This window comes from Pristiophorus japonicus, chromosome 10 (genome assembly GCF_044704955.1).
Source record: "Pristiophorus japonicus isolate sPriJap1 chromosome 10, sPriJap1.hap1, whole genome shotgun sequence".
In the NCBI taxonomy this organism is placed as follows: Eukaryota; Metazoa; Chordata; class Chondrichthyes; family Pristiophoridae; genus Pristiophorus; species Pristiophorus japonicus.
The window spans coordinates 799,365-826,957 of NC_091986.1; the positions used below are offsets into that span (position 1 = coordinate 799,365).

At 47.9% G+C, this 27,593-nt stretch overlaps 1 protein-coding gene across 1 annotated transcript in view; it reads right to left on the reverse strand.

Annotated features, from left to right (window-relative positions):
* Nucleotides 1-1,915: 1,915 nt before the first annotated feature.
* LOC139274683 (claudin-10-like) overlaps nucleotides 1,916-27,593 on the reverse strand; it is a 165,206-nt gene continuing 139,528 nt past the window's right edge. Inside the window, exon 5 of the mRNA XM_070891362.1 lies at nucleotides 1,916-2,051. Within this exon, the coding sequence (XP_070747463.1) occupies nucleotides 1,916-2,051 (136 nt within the window). The remainder of the gene's footprint in view (nucleotides 2,052-27,593) is intronic.

The window sequence follows — 27,593 nt, forward strand, 5'->3', positions numbered from 1 at the left end:
GAATAAAAAGGATACATCTCCATTAGGTTTTATTGAACACTTGACAATGATTGTATTTGTTTTGAAAGTTCCAGTGCAACAAGTTTTGTGCTATGCTAAATAATAATAATTGGAGACACCAGCAGTGGCAGAGCATAAAACAGCGGGAAACAGGGCCGACCTGATTGGAGACACCAGCAGTTCTGGTCACCACACTTTAGGAAGGATGTGAAGGTCGTTGAGAGAGTGAAGAGGAGATTTACCAGAATGGTTCCAGGGATGAGGGATTTTAGCTACAAGGTTAGGTTTGAGAAACTGGGTTGTACTCCTTGGAGCAAAGGACGTTAGGGAAGATTTGATAGAGGTGTACAAGATTATGACAGGTTTAGATAAGGTAGACGAAGAAAAGCTGTTCCCATTAGCTGATGGTAAAAGGACTAGGGGACACAGATTTAAGGTTTTGGGCAAGAGATACAGAGGGGATGTGAGGAAGTCCTTTTTTACGCAGTGAGTGGTAATGACCTGGAACTCGCTGCCTATGAGGGTGGTGGAAGCGGAGACGTTCAATGATTTTAAAAGGAAATTGGATAGGCACTTGGGGGACATAAACTTGCAGGGCTACGGGGCTAGAGTGGGTGAATGGGTCTGACTGGATTGCTCTACAGAGAGCTGACATGGACTCGATGGTCCAAATAGACTCCTTCTGTGCTGTAATGACTATATGGGGTACAAATTGCCCTCTGCAGGAAACGGGGCGACCTAACCTTTTTGAAGTGTTCTGGCCGCTGCAATGGATGCGTCAGCCTATCTGCCGAAATTCAGCTCCTCAGGGGTTTTTTTCCCAGTGGGACGGAAGTGGATTATCATGGGGGCTGGAAGTGGGTGCGGAGCACAGTGACCGTCACTATCGGGCAGAAGTGGAGGCGTGTTGGAGTGTCCGCAGCTGTCAGTCATCGTGCTAGCGCATCGCAATCTTCAGTTAAAGGGGAGAGCCGCTGCGAACTCTGCATTCAATTTAGTTAGGTCCACTGGGCCACCAGGGAGGGTTTCGACCGGGCCAGCATCCTGGCACCTAAGAGGGGATGCCAGGCTGAATGTTGGCAGCCCGGCCGAACCCGGGGGCATAATTGTTGGGCCGACGTGGCAGTCAGCCGACAAAAAATAATAACGTGGCAGTGCGCCCTCCCCTTTAAGGGCGGTATGCTACCACTTCACAATGAGTGCACCTAGAGCAAAAGCTGTCGGGGGCACCGGCCAGGAATGGGGGCGCACCCATGGGGTAATTTCAGGTAAGGGACAATTTCGCGAGGGGGACCCCGTCAGATGATAAGAGGGTCAGCACATGCATGCTGCAGCGAGAAAATGGGCGGAGCGGTCCCGGACACCGCTCTACTCCTGAGGAAGTGCAATTTCTAAAATGGCGGCCCCTCCACGGAGAGTCGGCGGCCATTCCGCACTGCCGCATGGCCGCCACTTTCAGGGGTTCAGAGGCCTTATTGGAAGGGGCAACTTCTACCCCTATGACTCTGTGACATAGTCAAGAAGCAATACATTTTCTTTTTCTTGTAACTAAATAACCAGGTAAAACTTGTCAAAATACTGAAAATATTTTTTTCACATAACAGTAAATCATTCATTGATGCAGTGCTCAACTCTGTTTCCATTTTTCATCAAATTAACCACTGAGGAATTGAAGTATAATTAGTTGCATCAAAAGATCAATAGTTAATGCAGAATGATCTATTTTTCCATAAAGCTATGTATAGACAAAAATATTCCATCAGGTCAAAAATAACAATTCTAAAAAGTTGTTTTTAGAATTATTGTGAGAAACAAAGGCAAATGTTATATATTTTTGTAAATTAAAGGAAATTTTCTTATGGACTGAACTTGATTAAATTAGTCATATCTTTATCTTATTTGTTGGTTGTTTTTATTAAACATATGCATTCTTATCAAATTGCTTTGGTGGGATCACTGTATTCCTAGCTGACCTCATGTCTTCTGCAACATTGTGTGTCTTTGTCTGAGAAGAAAAAACAGATGCTGTAGCACTGTAGCCATAACCCACTCTGAAAGAAAAATACATAAAATTATGTCCAGTAATCAATTCGATTCCATATTAAAGCTCTGAATTTAATTTACTTATAAAAATCATATTTCATCTGTTCTCGCACTGATCCCAATTACATCAATCAGAGTGATGATGGCAAATTTGAAATGCAAGTTCCTAGTTCCTTGGTAGAGACAGGAGGAAGTCATTTTTCCAAAGTTACTTCATCATAATTGACAAATCTCTCATTCTGAAAACAGTAGTGCTTCTGAATTTTCTTTCTTTCCTCCAGTTTCCTCTCGCTCTCCAAAGGCATGGAGTCATGCTGTGTAGACGTGCCAGACACCCTCCAGTACTTCACCCAAGTGACTATACTTCACGTGTGTGCTTAGACACATTTGGCAGGTTAGTTACCATGGTGGACATCACATCCGAGGCAAGTCTAGTCCTCATCTAACTGCTACATATGTGCAGTAACATCAGGAGTACTTGGACAGTGATTAGGAGGTAGAAACCCTGATGCTTTTTTCTATCTTTCAACAACCAGCACTGAGGCCAATTGTAGCACCCCTTTCATCACACTGAGATCAGCTAACTCAGCATACACTCAAGTTCAAACCTGAGAACCTTCTAAGTCCAATACAGATCAGTTCCACATACAGGCAGCGATTTTTCTGACCTCGAGGGATCCTTGGTGGGCAACGTCGGTGGTGGGCCCCGAACCCGCTGCTGGCTCCATCCCACTGTCTACAATGAATTTATGTTGGTAGGGCTTATTAAGCCCGCCCAGAACCTTTCCCAGCTAATTAGGGGAAGCGAGTCTAGTGATGTCATTTGATGACGTGTCATCAGCCGCTTTCCTTAAAGGGACCATGTTCAAATTGATTTTGACATTTGTGCTGTCAGTGTTCTACAGCAGCGAAGTGATGCAAACACTGACAATCACTGCACAGAGGGGTACGGCTGCACGCAGGCTCTCCCATGGCTCCCTCGATATACTTATGGAGGAAGTCACAGCACGCAGGAAGGTCCTCTTCCCTTTCCATGGGCGGAAAAGACCTCCCCAGGAGATCAGCCTGGTTGCACATTGCGGAGTAGGGCACAAGTAGGAATGTGATCAGGTGGATCTGGATGCAGTGCAGCAAATGTTTCAATTATCTCAGTAAATTACGAAACATTAGTACAAAGACACACTCAACCTCATTCTGCTGTACCTCTAATCACGGCCCCAACACATTACCTTCCATAACCTACTGCACATCCTTACACCAACTTACCTTGTACCTCAACTCATCCCTCTATCTATATTAACACATCCTCATCTCACTAGCCACCCCTCATACTCACCCTGATCCTAGTGTAATGATATCATCTAACAACACACAAGGGTAGGCACTTGGGCCTATACTCACTCATTGGAGTTCAGAAGAATGAGAGGTGATCTTATCGAAACACGAGATAATGAGGGGGCTCGACAAGGTGGATGAGAGAATATTTCCACTCATAGAGGAAACTAAAATTAGGGGACATAGTCTCAGAATAAAGGGCCGCCCATTTAAAACTGAGATGAGGAATTTCTTCTCTCAGAGCGTTGTAAATCTGTGGAATTCTCTGCCCCAGAAAGCTGTGGAGGCTAGGTCATTGAATATATTTAAGGAGGAGATAGACAGATTTTTGAGCGATAAGGGAATAAAGAGTTGTGGGGAGCGGGCAGGGAAGTGGAGCTGAGTCCATGATCAGATCAGCCATGATCGTATTAAATGGCGGTGCAGGCTCGAGGGGCCAAATGGCTTACTCCTGCTCCTATTTCTTATGTTCTTATGTTTTATGCAATGTTCATGTAAAGTTTCTGTTAATGTGGTGTCAAATATTGAAACCTTTATTTTCAATACTTTGCTTTCTTGGATAGATCTGTGTGCTTAGTAAGCTGCAGTGAATGGTAAGACATAACGGTACCCCTCTCCCCCCTGTTCCGCCAATGGTGATGAGTGTAAAATGAATGGCTTGGCATTGTAGGGATGCTTTATGGTATTGGCGTGGTGTGGTGCCATCCTGGCGCATCATGGGGACAGCCAGGATATACATCAAGTGAAGTAAATCTGGTCACGGTAAAGCATACCAGGCAGCAATGTGGTCGAGTGCTGATACCCTGTGTCCTGTGCAGCATCAGGTGATTGCGGAAAAGGTTGGTGTTGTTGTTGGTGCTGCTGGTGTGCCTGGTGCTGCTGGTGTTGGGGCTGATCGTGGTGGGATTCTGAGGACCAAGGTGAGAAAGTTTAAAGGGCACCCATGCTAATGGAAAAAAAGAAGCGATCTATCAATAGTGAGAGGTAATGAGGTCAGACTTGCGTAAAGACTTGCAGCACGGTGAATCTATTGTGGAAATGCAGTGAGGAAGATCTTGTGCTGGGGGAAGATATCTCTGTAAGGTGGGAGCTTTTACTTTTCATTTGTAGCTGTCAACTCAACAACTGATTCAATGGTCACTCAACTCCCGCCTCAGATTGACAGATGTGGTCCCCAAACGGCAAGGACCCCGTGGGCGAGCACGTAAAATTAAAAGGTGAGCTCAAATGATCTTAATGATCTCTAAACAAGGTCATAATGACCTGAATTGGGTCCCCCGCCGCTGTGTGTCGGGTCTGCTCAGTGCTAACAGACCCGACATCGGGGAAAGGTGTGTGGTGGCGGGTTCACAGTGAGGTCCTGATCTGGGGTAAAAAAACACTTTCCCACCCGACCGCCCACTGATCGTGATCGCTGACCTTCCGGAAAATTTCGGCCACACTTATCAACTTTGCCATCAGGCCACCTGCTTCTGAACTCTTACACAAAATTAATTACTATTTTACAATTCTTTCCTGTTTACAGCGTAATTTTACATGGCTTAATCTAAAGGTATTCTTTGTATCAGCCACCTCAGTCCAATTGGCAAATGCTTATGTAAAGAGACAGTTGTGATAATTATCTTGTATTGTATTACACAACACTGCAAAACAACATAACACAGTAGAGAGCAGCAAAACAGGTTGTAGACAAGAAACATACTTTTAAATTGCTAGAAGTTATTTTGAACCCACATTTCCTTTGTCTCATTGTTTGAACTTTAGGTACAATGCTGCAAATTAAGTAGAAGTTTCAAATGAACATGATATAAGTTCACTCAGGGATTCAACTCCTCCCTAACCAAAGCAGTAAGACCTTGGAAGATATGAGGAGAATGATCATACAGGTTTTAGGGTGCAACTTTATTTAATTCTCAGCATAAAGCATAATAAGGATGAAAATCACAGCTGCTTGTATTTTCAGATCAGGTTTGGGGTACAAAGATAAATGGCTAAAGAAGGTGCCCGCCTATTTTAGGTGGTACCATGCGACTGAGGTGAAAATTATATCATGGCATCACAAGCTTCATTTTCTGTTATTGCCACCTAATCTCCACTCTCACCTTGTCCATCGAAAACAGGTGTCCAAGGTTGCTAGATGCACAGCAGAAGGCGGAAGAGAATTTAAAGAACCAACCATAAAACTTTGTCAGATCAGTTTATAGCTTGTTTTAGACTTGCTTTGAACTTGTGGAGTTTTTTTTGTCTTTTCGAAATACTGTAATTGTTATGTATGCAAACCTCACCTATGTGTAAGACTTGCCACTAGGGGGCACACCTGTGGGAGACCTATGGGTCACCTGTGCACCCTGGAGCAAGCATGCTGCTGCCTCACTTTGGAATTATATTAAAGAGACCAAGGTCACAATGGTTTGAGCTTACAACACAGTCTCGTGGAGTTATTCTGAACTTAACAACTGGTGACGAGTTACAGATCACGAACTTTCACGTGGAAATTGTTGTCATTGGTATTCTTGAGAGATTTGTTGAGGGTGATGATTGTGAAACCTTCGTTGAGCGTCTCGACCAATACTTCGTGGCCAACAAGCTGGCCAATGAGACGGCGATCAAACGCAGAGCAATTCTCCTCATCGTATGTGGGTCTTCGATATATGGCCTCCTCAAAAATCTGCTGGCACCGGACAACCCAACGGACAAAACTTACACAGAGCTGTGTGGCTGGCTCAGGGACATCTCAAGCAGAAGAAGAGCATCTTAATGCCCAGGTATCACTTTTATACGCACCATCGCTCCGAGGGCCAGAACGTGGCAAGTTTTGTCGCTGACCTAAGATGCCTCGCGGGACAGTGCGAATTTGCAGGATCCTTGGGGGAAATGTTGCGGGACTTTTTCGTGCCTGGAATCGGCCACGAGGTCATTCTTCGCAAACTGCTGTCTGCCGAATCCTTAGATCTGAGGAAGGCCATCACGATAGCCCAGGCCTTCAAATCCACGAGCGACAACACAAAACAGATATCTTCACAGAATCATAGCTCACCAGCAAGTACTGTGCATAAAATAATGACTTCAGCAGTCAGAACTATACATGGTAGAGCCCACACGACTGCAGAGGCCAGGCCTAGGGTTACTCAGAGGATGCTGTGGAGTGCTAATGCGAATCCATTAACACCATGCTGGTGCTGCGGGGGCAGTCATCGAGCCCATCAATGTCGATTCAAGCATTATGTGTGCAAGGGCTGTGGAATAATGGGGCACCTCCAGCGAATGTGCAAGCGACCTCTGACTCACCACGTGACAGAGTCAGCAGAGGACGACCGATCCAGCGTGGATCACGCTGAACAAGCAGGAGAGGCAACCTAACCTAAGGATGAAGAGGAAGTGTATGGGGTACACACCTTCACCACCAAAAGCCCTCCGATGAAGTTAAAAGTAAAACTTAATGGCACCAGTCTCCATGGAATTGGACACGGGGGCAAGTCAATCAATCATGAGCCAGAAGGCTTTTGAGAAACTGGGGCAACGAGGCACAGAGGCCAAAACTGAGCCTGATTCAAACAACACTGTGCACTTACACCAAAGAACTCATTCCTGTTATCGGCAGTGCGGCAGTGAAAGTATCGTATGACAGAATGGTGCATGATTTACCACTATGGATTGTACCAGGCGATGGCCCAACACTGTTCGGCAGAAACTGGCTAGGAAAGATCCGCTGGAACTGGGACGACATCAAAGCACTGTCTTTGGTGGATGATGCCCTGTGCGCACAGGTGCTAAACAAATTCCCGCCGTTATTCGAACCAGGCATCAGCAACTTCACAGGCACCAATGTGCAGATCCATCTTGTTCCTGCGGCACAGCTCATTCATCACAAGGCCCGAGCAGTCCCATATATGATGCGAGAGAAAGTTGAGATCGAGCTGGACAGACTTCAACAAAAGGGAATCATATCGCCGAGTTCAACGAGTGGGCCAGTCCAATCATGCTGGTGCTAAAGAGCGATGGGACGGTCAGAATCTGTGGGGACTGCAAGGTGACGATCAACCGAGTCTCGTTACAGGACCAGTACCCACTACCCAAAGTGGAGGACTTATTCGCAACGCTAGCAGGGAGAAAGTCGTTCACCAAGCTAGATCTAACTTCTGCTTACGTGACACAGGAGCTGGCTGAACAGTCAAACAAATTGACGTGCATCAACACGCACAAAGGACTGTTCGTGTACCACAGATGCCCCTTTAGGACTCGCTCAGCTGCGGCCATCTTCCAGAGGAACATGGAGAGTCTGCTGAAATCGGTTCCATGCACCGTGGTGTTCCAAGATGACATCTTGATCACTGGTCGCAACACTACCGAACACTTGCACAACCTGGAAGAAGTTCTAAAGCGACTGGACAGAGTGGGACTCAGGCTGAAACGCTCCAAGTGTGCTTTCCTGGTGCCAGAGGTCGAATTTCTGGGGAGAAAGATTGCGGCAGATGGCATCAGACCCACGGACTCCAAGACGGGGGCCATCAAGAATGCACCCAGACCACAGAATGGGACGGAGCTGCGTTCGTTCCTGGAACTCCTCAACTATTTTAGTAACTTTCTACCGGGATTGAGCATTTTGCTGGAACCCTTGCATTTATTGCTACGCAAGTGTGATGACTGGGTTTGGGGTAAATCTCAACAGACAGCCTTTAATAAGGCCAGAAACCTGCTATATTCTAACAAGTTACTTGTATTGTATGACCCAGTACTAGGTTGTGATGTGTCGTCGTACGGGGTCGGTTGTGTGTTACAGCAAGCAAATGTGTCAGGCAAACTGCAACCGGTTGCATATGCATCCAGAAGTTTATCCAGCGCTGAAAGAGCCTACAGTAAGAAGCGCTGGCATGTGTATACGGGGTTAAGAAAATGCACCAATATTTATTTGGTCTCTGGTTCGAGCTCGAAACCGACCACAAACCGCTTACTTCACTGCTCTCAGAAAGCAAAGGTATCAACACCAATGCTTCGTCCCGCATCCAAAGATGGGCAGTAACATTGTGTGCGTGTGACTATGTAATCCACCACAGACCAGGCACTGAGAACTGCGCTGACGCCCTCAGTCAGCTGTCATTGCCCACCACCGGGGTGGAAATGGCGCAACCCGCAGACTTGCTTGTGGTAATGGATGCTTTTGAGAGTGAGGGGTCACCCGTCACGGCTCGCCAGATCAGGACCTGGACTAGCCAAGACCCCCTGCTATCACTAGTTAAAAGCTGCATCCTCAATGGGAGCTGGTCGGCGGTTCCCGGGGAAATGCAAGATGAAATCAAGCCGTTTCACCGACGTAAGGATGAATTGTCCATCCAATCGATTGCCTCCTATGGGGGAATCGCGTGGTTTTGCCAAAGAAAGCAGGGAAATGTTTATATGTGACCTACACGGTACCCACCCAGGCATAGTCATGATGAAGGCTATCGCCAGGTTGCACGTTTGGTGGCCCGGCATTGACTCTGAATTGGAGTTATGCGTACACCAATGCAACACTTGCTCACAGTTGAGCAACGCACCAAGGGAGGTCATGGCCCTCCAAACCGTGGTCCAGGGTTCACGTAGATTTTGCTGGCCTTTTTCTAGGGAAGATATTTCTAGTAGCAGTGGACGCTTATTCTTAATGGATTCAATGTATAATAATGTCATCATGTACGTCCACTGCTACCATTGAAAGCCTCAGGGCCATGTTCGCCACTCATGGTTTGCCCGACGTCCTTGTTAGTGACAATGGATCGTGTTTCACCAGCTCGGAATTCAACGAGTTCATGACCCGCAATGGCATTAAGCATGTCAGGTCTGCCCCATTTAAGCCTGCATCCAATGGTCAAGCAGAACGGGCAGTCTAAACCATCAAGCAGAGCTTGAAATGTGTAACGGACAGCTCCTTGCAGACCCGGTTATCTCGGGTCCTGCTCAACTACTGGACGCGCCCCGACTCGCTCACCGGGGTTCCCCCTGCAGCATTGTTATAGAAACATAGAAAATGAAGAGAGCACTCAAAACCAGGCTCCCGTTAGTCCACCCGATCTCAATGATCACGTAGAAACCCGGCGGCACCAGCATAACGCATACCACGATCGCGCGGCGGTATTGCGTGACATTGAGGTTAATGATCCTGTGTTTGTTCTCAATTACGGTCACTGTCCCAAGTGGATTGCTGGCACTGTTTTATCCAAGGAGGGGAATAGAGTTTGTTGTTAAATTGTTGAATGGGCAAACGTGCAGAAAGCACTTGGATCAGACCAAACTGCGATTCACAGACAACCAAGAACAGTTTGAAGAAGACTTTACCATCTATGATCCACCAACACACACTCAACCAGCAATCGACCTCTCTGTCAACCACAAGGATGAACCCACCATGCCCGACAGTCCAGCCAGACCAGCCGTGCTGCTGTGCAGCAATGGTCCGACCAACTCACCCATGCCAGGACTTCAACTCAGGCGATCGACCCGGGAATGCAGAGTGCCAGATCGCCTCAACCTGTAAATAACTTGTACTTATGACTTTGGGGGGAAGTGATGTTATGTATGCAAACCTCACCTATGTGTAAGACTTGCCACTAGGGGGTACACTTGTGGGAGACCTATGGGTCACCTGTGCACTCTGGAGCAAGCAGGTATAAAAGGTAGTCCACCATGCTGCTGCCTCACTTTGGAGTTATATTAAAGAGACCAAGGTCACAATGGTTTGAGCTTACAGCACAGTCTCGTGCAGTTATTCTGAACATAACAGCAATGATTGCCATTGTGCCAGATGCCAAAGTAATTGAAAACAGCAAAAATTGCACTGCCATTTTTCTCCCACCCATTTCACGCAGGGAACAATGGATTTTCCACTGGAAATTCCCCTTTATCTTTGCAAGAAGAAAAAGAGGAGGAGCAACGGAAGGATGCCTGGTTGGCACAACACCCACCTTCACACCAGAATATAAGGCAACAGTGAAGATAATCTGCATTTGTCAGATAAACAGTGCCTGTAAAAACTTCACTTTACAAAAGAAACAACCATACCTAAAGACCACCCCCACCACAGGTACTAATGGCTGTTAAGTCACGATTGCCCATAGCTTTTTTTGTATTGGGTTATTCCATGTTTTCACCAATGACATCAATAACATAAACAAGTATGGACTTTGGATAGATAAAGCAAGTGACAGTTTGCTGGAAGAAGCAATTTCATCTCCTTTCCCATGGACAACTGATGAACCATGACAGATCTTATGTAGATCACTACAATTTTACAGCATGACAGGATTCTTCAGGGTGTAAGGAGTCATAGATTGCACCCACATAGCCCTTCATGCACTCTTGCTCAATACCACAACCTACATCAATAGGAACGGAGTCCACTATTGCAATGTCAATCATTTGCAAGCAGCAGCATGGCATAATGCAAATGAACACTTAGTTTCCTAAGATTTCAACTGATGGCCCCTATTAATATACTTCATACTACTAGCAAGCTGATACAGAAAGGTAAGTCACTGAGTGAATTCAAGGCTATCGTCTGTGTTATGTCTGTAATGTACTTATGAATGACTCCACGAGGCAATGTGTTGTACTCAAACTGTAGAGACCTTGGTCCTTTATTCGTAACTCCAGAGTGAGGCACAAACATGGTGGGCAGCCTTTTATACAGCCCCTGCCACCAGGGCAGGAAACTCCGGTCTCCACGAGTTGCACCCTCTAGTGGTGCCAGCATAGTATATACAAAGTGTAAACCCTATTGATGGTACATCAGGTAAACAAGTCTCCATCTTATGCAACGATAACAGTGACTACACAGAGTGTATATCTATAGTCAGCATATATAACATCACTCTCCCACAAGTCCTTTGTGCCGATATCTTTGCACTATTTGCTCTGGCTTAGCTCTCCTCAGACTTAAGTGCTAATAGCCCTTGCATCTTGGCTATGCTTTGGCTTGGCTCTCTCCCTGTTAACCCCCAAGCCCTTTTGACACAACGTTGGGTAGTTGTTACCAGTTTGGATGGTTCAATGATTCAGTGCAGGTTCCAGTGGGTTCTGGGTGTGATCCATGTGTGTGTCCATGGCTACACACATCCATTCCCCTCACCACCCCCCGCCCCCCCCCCCCCTCCACAGCGAGATCATGCAGCAGGCCCGTTACATTATCATACAGGATCAGACACAGTGCAATTACAAAGAAAGGAAGGAAAAAAAAGTTTGTATCGTGGCACCTTGATTGTTTGACTTACATTCGTTACATTTTGCGGTCATGCGCCAGGATTGAGTGGATTGAATTCATGGTTCAGTCATGGTCAGGACTGAGGTAGCAGTACATGTATGCGAGGACGCTGGTTCCAGAGCAACCGGACAGGTCCTAGTCGTCTGATAGTGGCGCTGCGTCCCCTGCTAGCGGGGTGGACTTGGTTCGCTACCTTGCCAGGACTCAGGGCCTTTGCCATTGCCTAGTGGTGGGCAGAGCCACAGATGTGTGTGGCATCCCTGTCCCCCTTTGAGGGCTGCAGAATCTTCTGCCTGCTCTCTAACGGTGTTGGGAACCTGACTGTTCCAGGTCCCGTTTGGGGAACTTGTTGCTTCTGACCTTTCGCTCCCGGACATGGCCGAGGTAGCGACTGGGTCTGGGGGCTGCGCTGTCTCCACCCGGGTGTTGGTGGCCGACTGCACGTATTGGCGCCATTTTCGTTTACAGGTCCGTGGTGAATAGTGTCATCGGGTCCTGTAGTGTGGGATAGACCTGGGGCAGGGTATCAGGATCAATGCCTTCACCCTCCTGAGGTCGCTGGCCTATAACTTGTGGCGACACCTGGTGCAGGGCATTAGGATCAGCGCATTTACCCTACCGAATTCGCTCGCTTGCTACTTTTGGGGACACTCTATTCCCGATATCTCGCAACAACATTTTGTTCTTTACATTAGGAATAGTACCGACATCTCGCAACAATATTTTGTTCACAATCGTAATCGGTTTGTTACATTGCCATGCATACAATGTCTCTTTTAGTTCAGTTGGTTGCAGGTCTCCTTTAAGAGCACCCTGCTGGCTTTACCCCAATCAAATCCTTTGCTAGACACCACGTACTGGTCCCTCAGAGTTGCACCTCGTGATGTTGCCGCGGCCATCTTTTTTTTCAGCCACGTTGCCCCTCACTGCAGCAGGGACGCCATCTTGCCTCTGTCCTCGAGGTCGACTGCCTTGATCCTTCTCTCCCACGGCTCTGCCACAAAAGCTGGAAGAGTGCCTGTGAATTCGATCTTCCTCCCCAGGAGTCCTGCCACTGGAGCCGGGAAGGCACTTTTAGGTCGTTCCGGTCAGATCATTACCACGCAGTCGTGATGGATGGTCTGTGCCTCAGGTGCTGCGCTGGTCTGTTCTTTGGTGCCTGGCTCAAGCGAAGGTGAGGTTTTGCTTTGCCTTTGAGCACAGGGAACATCGATTGCTGGAGTAGGAACATAAAAACATAGAAAATAGGTGCAGGAGTAGGCCATTCGGCCCTTCGAGCCTGCACCACCATTCAATATGATCATGGCTGATCATGCAACTTCAGTACCCTATTCCTGCTTTCTCTCCATACCCCTTGATCCCTTTAGCCGTAAGGCCTACATCTAACTCCCTTTTGAATATATCTATTGAACTGGCCTCAACAACTTTCTGTAGTAGAGAATTCCACAGGTTCACAATTCTCTGAGTGAAGAAGCTTTTTCTCATCTCTGTCCTAAAAGGCTTACCCCTTATCCTTAGACTGTGACCCCTGGTTCTGGTCTTCCCCAACATCGGGAACATTCTTCCTGCATCTAACCTGTCCAATCTCGTCAGAATTTTATATGTTTCTATGAGATCCCCTCTCATTCTTCTAAATTCCAGTGAATATAAGCCTAGTCGATCCAGTCTTTCTTATGTCAATTCTGCCATCCCGGGTATCAGTCTGGTGAACCTTCGCTGCACTCCCTCAATAGCAAGAATGTCCTTCCTCAAATTAGGAGACCAAAACTGCACACAATATTCAAGGTGTGTCCTCACCACGGCCCTGTACAACTGCAGTAAGACCTCCCTGCTCTGATACTCAAATCCTCTCACTATGAAGGCCAACATGCCTTCTTCACCGCTTGCTGTATCTGCATGCCAACTTTCAATGACTGATATACCATGACACCCAGGTCTCGTTGCACCTCCCCTTTTCCTAATCTGTCATCATTCAGATAATATTCTGCCATCCTGTTTTTGCCACCAAAGTGGATAACCTCACATTTATCTACATTATACTGCATCGGCCATGCATTTTCCCACTCACCTAACCTGTCCAAGTCACCCTGTAGCCTCTTAGCATCCCCCTCACAGCTCACACTGCCACCCAGCTTAGTGTCATCTGCAAACTTGGTGAAGAGATCTTCCCATTTCCACTGGATCTTCCCCATCCACCTTCTTCCAAGTAGCGTTGGACCATCACCTGCAACAATCCACAGCGATAACTTGTGCACCACGCCATTATGGATTACACTTACATCCGCACTACCAAGGACTGGGATCAGCTCCTTGGTGTTGGTGCGCAACCTTTCCTGCACTGGAACCAGCTCGGGTCGTTTTTCGTTCCATAGCCTCTCAAAGGCATCCTGGCTCATCACTGACTGGCTCGCTCCCGTGTCCACTTCCATGAAGACTGGAACGCCGTTTATCTCGACTTCCATCTTCACTGGAGGACAATCGGTGTTGCAGGTATACACTCCATACACTTCTTCTTGGGGCTGAGCTGCCTCTCTGGCCAAATCATCATACTCCCCGCTGGATTCAAAGTCACCTACCGACTCATCTGCTAGATGATGAGTCGTATTTCTTTTAAATATACGCTGGGGATGGCCTTTCGTGTTACAGACTTTGCATGCGTACTCAGCAAACTGACACTGGTGAGCCCTATGTTTTCCTCCGCAACGCCAGCATGATGCTACTCAATTAGCACCCCTTGGCAGACTGAGTTCTGGAACCCTGAGGTCTGTGCTCTCTGCCCTGGCAGAGCCATGTTCTACAGTCTTGCCTGTGAAAGGCACCATTCTGTGTACTGGGTTTGAGTCCATGGGATGAATAATTTGCTTGGTGCTGCAGATCGAGGTCATGAACGCATGACTGATGCTGATGGCCTTCTGCAGGTCGGCAGATAATAGCTTGTGAAGGAGGCCCTCGTGGCCAATTCCCATAATGAAGATGTCTCGCAATGCTTCATTGAGGTACGTGCCGAAATCACATGGTACCGCAAGTCTCCTGAGGTCGGCAGTATATTTTGCAATCTCCTGGCCCTCAGGTCTGTGGTGAGTATAGAATCTGTGCCTGGCTGTGAAGATGCTCTCTTTTGGTTTTAGTTGGTCACGAATTAGTTCAGTCAGCTCATCGTATGTCTTATCGTTGGCCTTCGTGAGTGCCAGCAAGTCCCTGACGAGGCGGTAGACCTCGGGCCCACAACTGGTCAGCATTATGGCCTTGCGCTTCTCCGCCAATGTGTCTGTCTCCCCTGCCAGGTTGTTTGCCACGAAATATTGCTCGAGCCTTTCCGTGAACACATCCCAATTATCACCCTCTGCAAAGTCTTTTATTGTGCCAAAGGTAGCCATAATCGCGTGAAAGTCCATATTCTCATCGGCAGTTGTTATGTCTGTAATGTACCTATGAATGACTCCACGAGGCAATGTGTTGTACTCAAACTGTAGTGACCTTGGTCCTTTATTTGTAACTCCAGAGTGAGGCAGCCCCATGGTGGCTACCCTTTTATACAGCCCCTGCCACCAGGGCAGGAAACTCCAGTCTCCACCAGTTGCATCCTCTAGTGGTGCCAGCATAGTATATACACATTGTAAACCTTATTGATGGTACATCGGGTAAACAAGTCTCCATCTTATGCAACTATGCAATGACAACACAGGGAGTATATCTATAGCCTGCATATATAACAGTCTGCAGCCATATATGGCAGCACCTGTGATTTTCCAGGACAAGAACTGAGCTTCGATATTAAAAGTCTATTAATGCACCAAAGTAATAATTAGCCTGTTGAAGGCATTCTTCTGGTGCCTGGGCTGATCTGGGGATATCCTGCAATATTGCTGTGCTAAGGTTGCAAGGATTACGGTTATGTGCTGCATACTGCACAAGTTTGCCTTACAAAGAGGCTTCACCTTAAAAGTCCAAAAGGAGGAAGGCCATGGCAGTCAGCAGAGGGATTAGCAAAAGGAGAAGCAACAGCCTGCAGAGAATGTAAAGAACAGTCAATTATCAGATGCAAGAATCATTTGTGACACTTTTCATGCCAGCACCTGAAAACAACTTTCCCACAGTGCTTCCTCTTGGTGCCTGTGCATGAAGAGTGTGCGTTTAACCCTCGCCTTGTGCTTCTCCTATTTGCTGCCTAAGTGGCAGGACTGTGAGGTGGCTGGCTGCTGTGTTGCAATAGGAGCATCCTGGGACTTAAGTGGTCCACATTTTACAGCAGCTAAGTCCTGGGATATACCTCTTCTATTCCTGCTTCCTGTACAGTTTGGGATTGCATCCTTCCTGCCACATGTGAGGAGCTGGTTCTGAGGCCTGCATGTGGTGCTCTCCTGACAGAACCAGCATCCATATCCATTCATGCTATGCCACTAGTATTTGGGGTGGCTCAGCATGGACACTGATCTCCAGAACATCAGACCTAATGGAGATAAGAAAATCCCTCATAGGGGCCTTCACTGCAGACGTCCCTGGAACTTCAGATTCATCTGATGGACAGCAGTGTTTTGATAGCATCCTCTCATATGCTTCACAGGTTGTTGAACTTCTCCATCCGAACTGCTATCTTCAGCACAATGTCTGATACAGTCCGTAAAACCTGCACCAACACTTGATAATCTGCAAGTGGCATTTTTCTAAAAGCAAAACCTTTGAGATCGAGAACCTCAGGCTCTTCAGCCAAGAGGCAAAGCATCCTGATCCTCTGGCCAGTAACATCTTCCTTCTTATATGCCACTGTTGTTTCTGCTCATTTGTGTTTCAGGGAGCTTTGGGACATCACCTCTCAGTGTCTGCAGCATCTAACGGATACCATTAAATCTGCCATCCTGCTAATCAGTGGGCACTTAGATACAGGACCCAGTGTGGCATGGCTAGAATCTGACTTCATAATGCTATCCTCTTTCCTGATAGAAACATAGAAACATAGAAACTAGGTGCAGGAGTAGGCCATTCGGCCCTTCTAGCCTGCACCGCCATTCAATGAGTTCATGGCTGAACATGCAACTTCAGTACCCCATTCCTGCCTTCTCACCATACCCCCTGATTCCCCTAGTAGTAAGGATAGTTCATATGATAGTTCATATGATTTTTCCAGCCAGCCCCCTTAGATGCCTGCTGATGTTAGTGATAGAATACAGGACCAGGCTACCCACACACCTGTAGTGATGACATAAGTAGGAAGAATAAAAAAACAATGGGGGGCAAAATTGGGTAGCGCTGCATTTGGGGCGCTAAGTTTCATCTGTTTGAATACTTAGTGCCCGACGAGATGGGCTGCAAAATTGTGCTAAATTGGGCACTTTTGCATCAGAAATCCAGCGAGGCGGTATCTGAGGCGCTAATGGCCTCAGTGGGGCGCTGCAGGGTGCTATTACCGGGGCTGCACCCAATGTCAACTGACTTTCACTCAGTGATAATCAGCCTGCTGCTGATTCCAGTTCTTAAGTGGGATAACGTTTCAGGCATTTTCATAATTGCTGGAGTTGACTAAGAGCTGCAAGGAAGGTCTGTGATGGCTGCTCCAATACCTCGTAGAATGGCCACTCGTTTCAATGACCTGGCATTGGAGACATTGGTGGGGGGCAGTGGAGAGAAGGAGGAATGTACTGTTCCCTCCATCTGGGAGAAGGCCACAGGTTTTTAGCACCATGTGGGCACTGTGGTCGATAGAACCCATACACAGTGCCGCAAGAAATTCAATGACCTCAGTCAGGCGGTCAAGGTGAGTACATGTTTGCACATCTCTTACATACCAGCCTCTGAGCCTCTGTCTGTGTACACTCTGCAAACCAGCACTTAATTCAGCAGGCAACCACCAACTATCTGTACCTACTCACATTCACATCCTCATTTCATGCCTTGCCTACATTCACAGCTATTTAACCATGGCAGTCATATCTTCCACATACATAACTGGACTCTTACTCACACAGGTTCCTTTCTTTTGCAGGCCTAGATGGCACACAACAGAATGAAGCAGCAGCGAACTGGAGAGGGGGAAGCTGAACTGCGGCAGCTTTCTGACCTGGAGGAGAGAGTACTGAGGCTCATTGGCCCACTGGTGGTGGGCGCCATGGCCAGTGGCGACGTCGAGCCGCTGGGGGTAACAATGGAATCTTTCTCCGCTCTTCTCGTCCCACCTCCCTGTTAAACCAGTAGGTCATATTACTTTCCAGCTCATCATATTGTCAGCCTTCCTTGCTCCATTCCTGCCCCACTGCCCTCACCTTAACATAACTCTTGTGCCATTTATGCTTTCAGATAACCATACAGCAGATGAGTAGCCTGTGCCTGAGCCCCCGCAACTGAGTTACGAGGGAGAAGAGGGGGACGAGGAAGAGGGGGACGAGGAGGAGGAGGAGTAGGAGCCAAGCACTGTATCACTGCTTCTCTCACCTGCGGGCATCAGCTTAGTTATTTGCATAATGTGGTCGTTAGAGGTTAGGTTAGTACAGGGTCTGCATGAGGTGATCACCGGGACCTAGCGGGTTGCAGCATGGTTAAGGGGAAAAGGAACCTCTGAAGCCATCTCCCCGGAGGGCGAGTTCGTGCAAGGGTTCTACTGTACAGGACTCGGATGAGGACCTCGATGGGGAGGCGTTCACACAAAGGGTGATGACCATGCACTCCGACATGATAGGAGCAATGGCAAGGGTGCCTGAGAGCCTGTCGGAAGTGGTAAGGAGCGTGGAGGAGTCCACCTCCCGTGTTGTACACAGCTCTGCGCACACCATGGAGTCCATCAGTGCTAGTGTGCAGATGATGTTGGACTCCCAGACAGACCATGCAGATCCAGACCTCATTGCGCGTGTCATGGGCGATGTGGCAGCTTCCATTGTGGCACAGGCGGAAGCAATGCAACGTCTCTCAGGGTGACAACATTCCTGATCCCACCACTGCCACTCCGCCATTGCACTTGTCCTGCCTGTAACTCAGCCAGCCCAAACTGCTGCCATCCAGCCTGAGGTGGTGCAGTCTACAGCTGGGCCTTCTAGGCCCAGAGCTGGTCGAGGGCATCCTACAAGGCCATATGTAGTCTCTGGCCCTGACACACAGCAGCCTTCCACCAGCCATGCTGCAGCCACAGGGGACACACTGAGGAGGAGCATTAGAATAGGTGAACGAAAGAGGGGATATGAGGAATTGCACAAGGATGATGAATAAATACTCAGTCTACATTTTAGTGTTGTTAGATAAATGTTGATTGGAATGCTTAATGTTTGCTGTTGCTTCTCATTTCAGTCTTGGGGCTTTAGTCTGGAATGGCAAATTGATGTGGTGATGGGAATGTCCACAGAGGGATGGAAATCAGTGGAAACGAGTTCTGATGAGATAATCACGGATATCTCTTGCAGGATCGTGATGGAGTCACTTCCTTTTCCATCATGGCTGTTGCTGCTCCTGGTCCTCCTGCTGTTGTTCGTCCTCCTCCTGAGGTGAAGCGGCTATTCCTGGTGGCAATGGCTGTGCCGTCATGATAGCCAGGTTGTGCAGCATGCAGCAGACGATGACTAATAGGGACATCCATTCAGGTGAGTACTGCAGGACTCTTCCCGAGCCGTCAAGGTAGCGGAACCATTGCTTCAGCTCACTGATGTTCCTAGTGGCGGCATGGCTCTCATTGTGCGAGTGCTGGGCAGGAGTGGTAGGGTTGCGGAGGGGAGTCATGAGCCAGGTGGATAGTGGATACCCTTTGTCTCCGAGCAGCCAGCAGCGAGCTTCATTTGGGGGCTGGAACAGAGCTGGCACAGGATGAAGGCACCGTGGTCGCTGCCAGGATAGCGGGTATTCATGGTGACTATTCTGCGTGTGTGGTCGCACACCAACCGTACATTCAGTGAGCCTTTGCGGTTACGGAATACCTCAGGATTGTGATGCGGTGCCCTCAAAGCGGCATGGGTGCAATCGATGATGCCTTGCACCTGTGCAGCCTTCGGCCGCCTGAGGAAAAGAGTGTTCGAAGATCAGGCCCTCAAATCTACCACCAAGCTCATGGTCTACAGGGCTGTAGTAATACCCGCCCTCCTGTATGGCTCAGAGACATGGACCATATACAATAGACACCTCAAATTGCTGGAGAAATACCACCAACGATGTCTCCACAAGATCCTGCAAATCCCCTAGGAGGACAGATGCACCAACGTTAGTGTCTTTGCACAGGCCAACATCCCCAGCATTGAAGCACTGACCACACTTGATCATCTCCGCTGGGCAGGCCACATCGTCCGCATGCCAGACACAAGACTCCCAAAGCAAGTGCTCTACTCAGAACTCCTTCACGGCAAATAAGCCAAAGGTGGGCAGAGGAAACGTTACAAGGACACCCTCAAAGCATCCTTGATAAAATGCAACATCCCCACTGACATCTGGGAGTCCCTGGCCAAAGACCGCCCTAAGTGGAGAAAGAGCATCCGGGAAGGCGCTGAGCACCTATAGTCTCATCACCAATAGCATGCAGAAACCAAGTGCAGGCAGTGGAAAGAACGTCCGGCAAACCTGTCCCACCCACCCTTTTCCTCAATGAGTGTCTGTCCCCACCTGTGACAGAGTCTGTAGTTCCCGTATTGATCTGTTCAGCCACCTAAGAACTCAATTTTAGAGTGGAAGTAAGTTTTCCTTGATTCCGAGGGACTGCCTATGATGATGCCCGCTATCCTGGCAAAGCCACATGCATGCTCATGCTGCTTCTCTCTGATCAAGGGGAAGGAAATGTAGTACCTGCTCCTTCTGTACAGAGCATCTCTGACCTCGCAGATGGAGCAATGGACGGCAAATGGGGAGATGTTGGAGATGTCTCCTGTCGCTCCCTGGAAGGATCCATTGACGTAGAAATTGAGCGCGATGGTGACTTTGACTGCCACGAAGAGAACTGTCCTCACCCTGGTATGAGGCTCGAGGTCTGGTTGCAGCAAATGGCAGAGTTCTGTGACCACGTCCTTGCTGAAATGCAGCCTTCACACACACTGCTCCTCAGTGAAATTGATGTAGGAGAACTCCTGCCGGAATACCCGGGAGAATAAGGCTTCCTGTTGCCAGTCCTGTGGCACCTTCTTCCTCTGGTAACATGTTGCTGTGGTTCTCCCTGTGCTGCTGCCTCTGGTCCTCCCTGTGCTGCTGCCTATCTTTGTCTGTGCCTCTCCCTTTGCCTCTCCCTGTGACCCTCTCCACGGGCATCTCCCTGGGTCTCTTCATGGGCCTCTCCTTGTGCCTCTCACTGTGGCGTGCTCCTTGGGCCCCCTTCCTGGGTCTCTCCATGTGCTTTGTCCCTATGGTGCTCCCTCTCTTTGTCTTTGCCTTTCTCTCTCCCTCGCTCTCTGCCTTTCCCTCTGTAATTGGCAGCGCCTTTGTCTTCGTTGAAACATCCTCTGATGGTGATGTCGGAGCAGGAGGTCAAGTCCCAGCATAGCTCCCATGAAGAAACAGAAATGGTTGAACTTTAAAACTGCCATGAGTTATACAGGGGAAATGTTAGGTGGCAGAAGACCTTTTGAGCTAAAAATCACTGCTATCGGTCCACCAGCCACACTGCTAACTGTTGGAAAACAGAAGAAAGTAATGGCCGACAGAAAATAGTTTCCAAGATAGTGCCTTTAAATAGTGCTGCTGCATCTGAATCCCAACTGCAACTCGACAGCTGAAGCTGATGTAGATATCGGGCAGGAAAGTGGAGTTGAGGGCGATGATCAGTCATGATCTCACTGAATGGCGGGGCAGGCTCGAGGGGCCGAATGGCCTACTCCTACTCCTATTTCTTATGCTCTTATAGGCTGCCAAAGAATCCTCCTGGAACTCAGAAACTCTGAAATGAGGGCCACCTGGATCTCCAGAGGCTGATAATCGTACAGCACAGTGAAGTACCCTCAGGGAGCACGTTGGCTCACCACCACAAGACATGCGAGCCACCAGGGATAGGCATGGTGGTTGTAAATATATAGTTGTTCAGTAAAACCACTTTGTGATGTAAGTCCACTGTTTTGAGGCATGCCTGTTGTTCATTTATCTTTTGCATTTACAAACATGTTTGGAGATCTGTTTGCAACAGGCTCCTTAATGAACCATTGCCTCCTGATAAAGTTCTCTATTGATACATCCTCAAGGTAACACTATGATCTGCAAATGCTGGTGCAAGGGTACCCCCCGAATTCATCTTTTCCTTTGGTGTTCCCTTATTCCACATGCCTCTTCTATGACCTCTTCCTGCTGCTCCTGTTGTCTCTCCAGCATAAGTAAATATATAGGAATGGTCATACTGAGCCGATGGTAAGGAATCCATGATAGAAGTGTAGGAAGAAAAAGATTTTCTTGCCTGAAACTGCTGAAAGGTAGCTTACAGAATCCCTTCTTAGCAATAGAGCTGAGAAATTATTTTTCAAAGTTAATATTTCAGTCAAAGATCGTGGACAAAGCCTGTGAATTTCTGAGATAGCAAATTTTGCCCTTGTTATCCTATCATTTGCATGTACAAGGCACTTTAGAAGTGAGCACACATTCTGGTAGCAGTCAGTTATACCAGACTGTTTTAGAACAGGTGCAACTCTCTGTGTCTGACTTAAACCCTAAGGGGGAGAAATTGGCCTCCTTTGCACCTCTCGTTAGTGCCTCCGGGGCGCGATAATGGGGCGCTAATGGCTTTCCGGCCGGTCGTGACAAAAGTAACGACGCCCGCGAACTTCCCTAGTGGGTTAGACCGGGTGGTACACCTTACTGCCTCAATCTCCTGCATCCCGGGGATCGTGACGTTATCCTGTGTACAGCACCCCGTTATCGCTCCGGATCCTAAATTCGCTTCCGCCCTCTGCAGCATCGCTGGGCGTCAACAACGGCAGCTGCAGGAGGCATTGTAACCTCAGCTGGCTGCTTCGGGAGTGGTAATTAAAGTCATTGGTGGCCAGGCAGGCCAAAATTTTATTTTCACCACACTGTGCTGTGATTTGATTTTTTCTCACGCCATGATGGAACGAGCACTGTTAGAGTGCTTGGGGCTGATTTTCGTTGACCAGTTGAAGCCTTACCTTCAAACGACCTCTGCATTGGCCCTTCCCTTTAAGGGAGGGAATGTGCCTATGATTCCGGCAACGCTGTATGGGACATTGTGCAGCCCTCTACCGCTACTGCCCCGCTTGCTCTGTTTAGCATTCCTAGGGGAGTGGAAGCACCTGATTTAGCGCTCCACTTCCCTCCAGGAGCGCTAAACTGGAAGTTCGCATAGGCTTCACTTGCATAGTGCCCGCCGATACCTTTGCGCTCCCGCAAAATTTAGTGCCCCAGGACGATATATAGTTACTAGCCCTAAATTTCTGCCCTGACGATATTACTTTTCGCGCCAGAAAGTTGTGGCATTTTGAGCCAAAATATCTTTTCTCATCTTAATTTGATTTTTTTTTCAAATTTTGAAATCTCTAATTATGTTTTGGTGATAGTAATTAGTAGGTCCCTTTTTTCCTCTGCACTTCTCAGTGTCCATCATTTAACATGTATTCCCTTGACTTGTTAGCCCTCTCCAAATGCATTACCTCACACTTCTCCGGATTGAATTCCATGTGCCACTGCTCTGCCCACCTTACCAGTTCATTAATATCTTCCTGCAGTCTACAGCTTTCTTCTGCATTATCAACCAAAAAGCTGATTTTAGTATCATCTGCAAACTTCTTAATCATAGATTTGAGTCTAAATCATTGATATAGTATATATGGTCTTTAGCAAGGCTTTTGATAAGGTCCCACATGGTAGACTGGTTATGAAGGTTAAAGCCCATGGGATACAGGGCAAGGTGGCAAGTTGGATCCAAAATTGGCTTGCGGGTAGGAAGCAAATGGATGTTTTTGTGACTGGAAGGATGTTTCCAGTGGGGTTCCGCAGGGCTCAGTACTGGGTCCCTTGCTTTTTGTGGTATATATCAACGATTTAGATTTGAATATAGGGAGTATGATTAAGAAGTTTGCAGATGACACTAAAATTGGCTGTGTGGTTGATAATGAAGAGGAAAGTAATAGGCTGCAGGAGGATATCAATCTACTGGTCAGGTGGGCAGAGCAGTGGCAAATGGAATTTAATTCAGAGAAGTGTGAAGTGATACACTTTGGGAGGGCTAATAAGGAAAGGGTATACACATTAAGTGGTAGGCCATGCGGAATGCTTGTCTTTATTGGCCGAGGCATAGAATATAAGAGCAGGGAGGTTATGCTTAAATTGTATAATACTTTGGTTAGGCCACAGCTGGAGTACTGCGTGCAGTTCTGGTTGCTGTATTATAGGAAGGACATGATTGCACTGGAGTGGGTGCAGAGGAGATTTACTAGGATGCTGCCTGGAATGGAGAATCTTAGTTATGAGGACAGATTGGATAAGGCTGGGTTTGTTCTCATTGGAACAGAGGAGATTGAGAGGAGACCTCATTGAAGTGTACAAAATATTGAGGGGCCTGGATATAGTGGATAGTAAGGGTCTATTTCCATTGGTGGAGGGGTCGATTACGAGGGGGAATAGTTTTAAGGTGGTAGGTGGAAAGTTTACGCAGAAGGTTGTGGGGATCTGGAACTCGCTGCCTAGAAGTGGTGGATGCAGAAACCCTCACCGCTTTTAAGAGATGGTTGAATGGGCACTTCAAGCACAGTAATCTGCAGGGTTATGGACCTAGAGCTGGTAATTGGGATTCGACTGGATGACCTTTTGTTGGACGGCACAGATATAATGGTAAATACTGCAGGGAATAGAATTTCATTTCATTCATTCATAGGCAGTCCCTCGGAATCAAGGAAGACTTGCTTCCACTCCTAAAGTGAGTTCTTTGGTGGCTGAATAGTCCAACATGAGAGCCACAGACCCTGTCACAGGTGGGACAGATATTCATCGGGGGAAGAGGGGGGTAGCACTGATTTACCACATGCTCCTTCCGCTGCCTGCACCTGACCTCTTCATGCTCGCAGCGTTGAGTTTCGAAGAGCTCAACGCCCTCCCGGATGCACTTTCTCCACTGAGGGCAGTCTTCAGCCAGGATCTTCCAGGCGTCAGTGGTGATGTCGCACTTAACCAGGGAGCCTTTGAGAGTGTCCTTGTAATGTTTCCACTGCCCACCTTTGGCTCGTTTGCCATGAAGGAGCTCCGCATAGAGCAGTTGCTTAGGGAGTCTCGTGTCTGGCATGTGAACTAAATGGCCTGGCCAACAAAGCTGATCAAGTGTGGTTAGTGCTTCAATGCTGTGGATGTTAGCCTGGTCGAGGAGACTGATGTTGGTGCATCTGTCCTCCCAGGGGATTTGCCGGATCTTGCGGAGACATCGTTGGTGATATATCTGTAAGTCGTCCATGCCTCTGCTGCATACAGGAGGGCGGGTATTACTACAGCCCTGTAGACCACGAGCTTGGTGGTAGGTTTGAGGGCTTGGTCTTCGAACACTCTTTTCCTCAGGCGGCCGAAGGCTGCACTGGCGCACTGGAGGCGATGTTGAATCTCCGCATCAATGTCTGCCTTTGTTGACAGGAGGCTCCCGAGATATGGGAAATGGTCCACGTTGTCCAGGGCCGCGCCATGAATCTTGATGACTCGGGGGCAGTGCTGTGCGGTGAGGACAGGCTGGTGGAGGACCTTTGTCTTACGGATGTTAAGTATAAGGCCCATGCTTTCATATGCCTCGGTGAATATATCGACTATATCCTGGAGTTCAGCCTCAGAATGTGCACAAATGCAGGCGTCGTCCGCGTATTGCAGTTCAACGACAGAGGTTTGGGTGGTTTTGGACCTGTTCTGGAGATGGCGTAGGTTAAACAGCTTCCCACTAGTTCTGTAGTTTAGTTCCACTCCAGCGTGGAGCTTCTTGACAGTGAGGTGGAGCATGGCAGCGAGGAAGATTGAGAAGAGGGTTGGAGCGATGACGCAGCCCTGTTTGACTCTGGTTCGGACGTAGAATGGGTCTGTAACAGATCCGCTGGTAAGGATCACGGCCTGCATGTCGTCGTGGAGCAGGAAAAGTATGTTGACAAACTTTTGGGGGAACCCAAAACAGAGGAAGACGCTCCATAAGCCCTCACGGTCGACAATGTCAAAAGCCTTTGTAAGGTCGAAAAAGGTCATGTATAAGGGCTGGTGCTGCATTTTTCCTGCAGTTGTCATGCTGCAAAGATCATGTCCGTTGTTCCCTGTAGGGGACAAAATCTGCACTGTGACACCGGGAGGAGCTCTTCGGCCACAGGGAATAGAATACGGCCAGGGTGATCTCCTGGACTAGTTTCGATCGCCTGGATGGGTCAGGGAGGAATTTTCCCAGATTTATTCTTCCTTTTTGCTTCTTCCAGGAGATCACATGGCTCCGGTTGGAGTGGAGTGTAGAATATTTCAGTATAAGGGGTGTCGCAGTTGTATGAGGTGGACTGGTTGCGCTGGGTGCTCTTTGCCTTTCCGTCATTGTTCATAGGTTTATATGTAACCTTTAGGGTTGCTGACCAAGAGCCATGCAGCTCTTTGTCGGCCGGCGCGGACACGATGGGCTGAAATAGCCTCCTTCTGCGCTATAAATTTCTATGTTTCTATATATACCCCAAAAAGCAAGGGACCTAGTACTGAGCCCTGCGGAACCCCACTGGAAACAGCCTTCCAGTCACAAAAATAGGCATCAACCATTACCCTCTGCTTCCTGCTTCTAAGCCAATTTTGGATCCAACTTGCCACTATTTACAATATACATTAATGATTTAGATGAAGGAATTGAGTATAATATCTCCAAGTTTACAGATGACACTAAGCTGGGTGGCGGTGTGAGCTGTGAGGAGGACGCTAAGAGGCTACAGGGTGACTTGGACAGGTTAGGTGAGTGGTGAGTGGGCAAATGCATGGCCGATGCAGTATAATGTGGATAAATGTGAGGTTATCCACTTTGGGGGCAAAAACACGAAGGCAGAATATCTGAATGGCGGCAGATTAGGAAAAGGGGAAGTGCAACGAGACCTGGGTGTCATGGTACATCAGTCATTGAAAGTTGGCATGCAGGTATAGCAGGCGGTGAAGAAGGCAAATGGTATGTTGGCCTTCATAGCTAGGGGATTTGAGTATAGGAGCAGGGAGGTCTTACTGCAGTTGTACAGGGCCTTAGTGAGGCCTCACCTGGAATATTGTGTTCAGTTTTGGTCTTCTAATCTAAGCAAGGACATTCTTGCTATTGAGGGAGTGCAGTGAAGGTTCACCAGACTGATTCCCGGATGGCTGGACTGACATATGAGGAGAGACTGGATCAACTGGGCCTTTATTCACTGGAGTTTAGAAGGACGAGAGGGGATCTCATACAAACATATAAAATTCTGACGCGACTGGACAGGTTAGATGTAGGAAGAATGTTCCCGATGTTGGGGAAGTCCAGAACCAGGGGACATAGTCTTAGGATAAGGGTTAAGCCATTTAGGACTGAGATGAGGAGAAACTTCTTCACTGAGAGTTGTTAACCTGTGGAATTCTCTACCACAGAGAGTTGTTGATGCCAGTTCGTTGGATATATTCAAGAGGGAGTTAGATATGGTCCTTACGGCTAAAGAGATCAAGAGGTAGGGAGAGAAAGCAGGAAAGGGGTACTGAGATGAATGATCAGCCATGATCTTATTGAATGTTGGTGCAGGCTCGAAGGGCCGAATGGCCTACTCCTGCACCTATTTTCTATGTTTCTATGTTTCTATGTTTGCCCTGGATCCCATGGGCTTTTACTTTCGTGACTAGTCTGTCTTGTGGGACCTTATCAAAAGCCTGGCTAAAATCCATATACATACATCAAACACACTACCCTCATTGACCCTCCTGGTTACCCCCTTGAAAAATTCAATCAAGTTAGTCAGACACGACCTTCCATGGCCATTCAACTTCCGTTAGCTTAACATACGTTATCAAACGTAACAGTTGGCGAGCTGGTAAATTCTAAAGGTGAGTTCAATGTTGTTGTTAATCCTTTGTTAACAAGGTAATAATGAGCTGAATG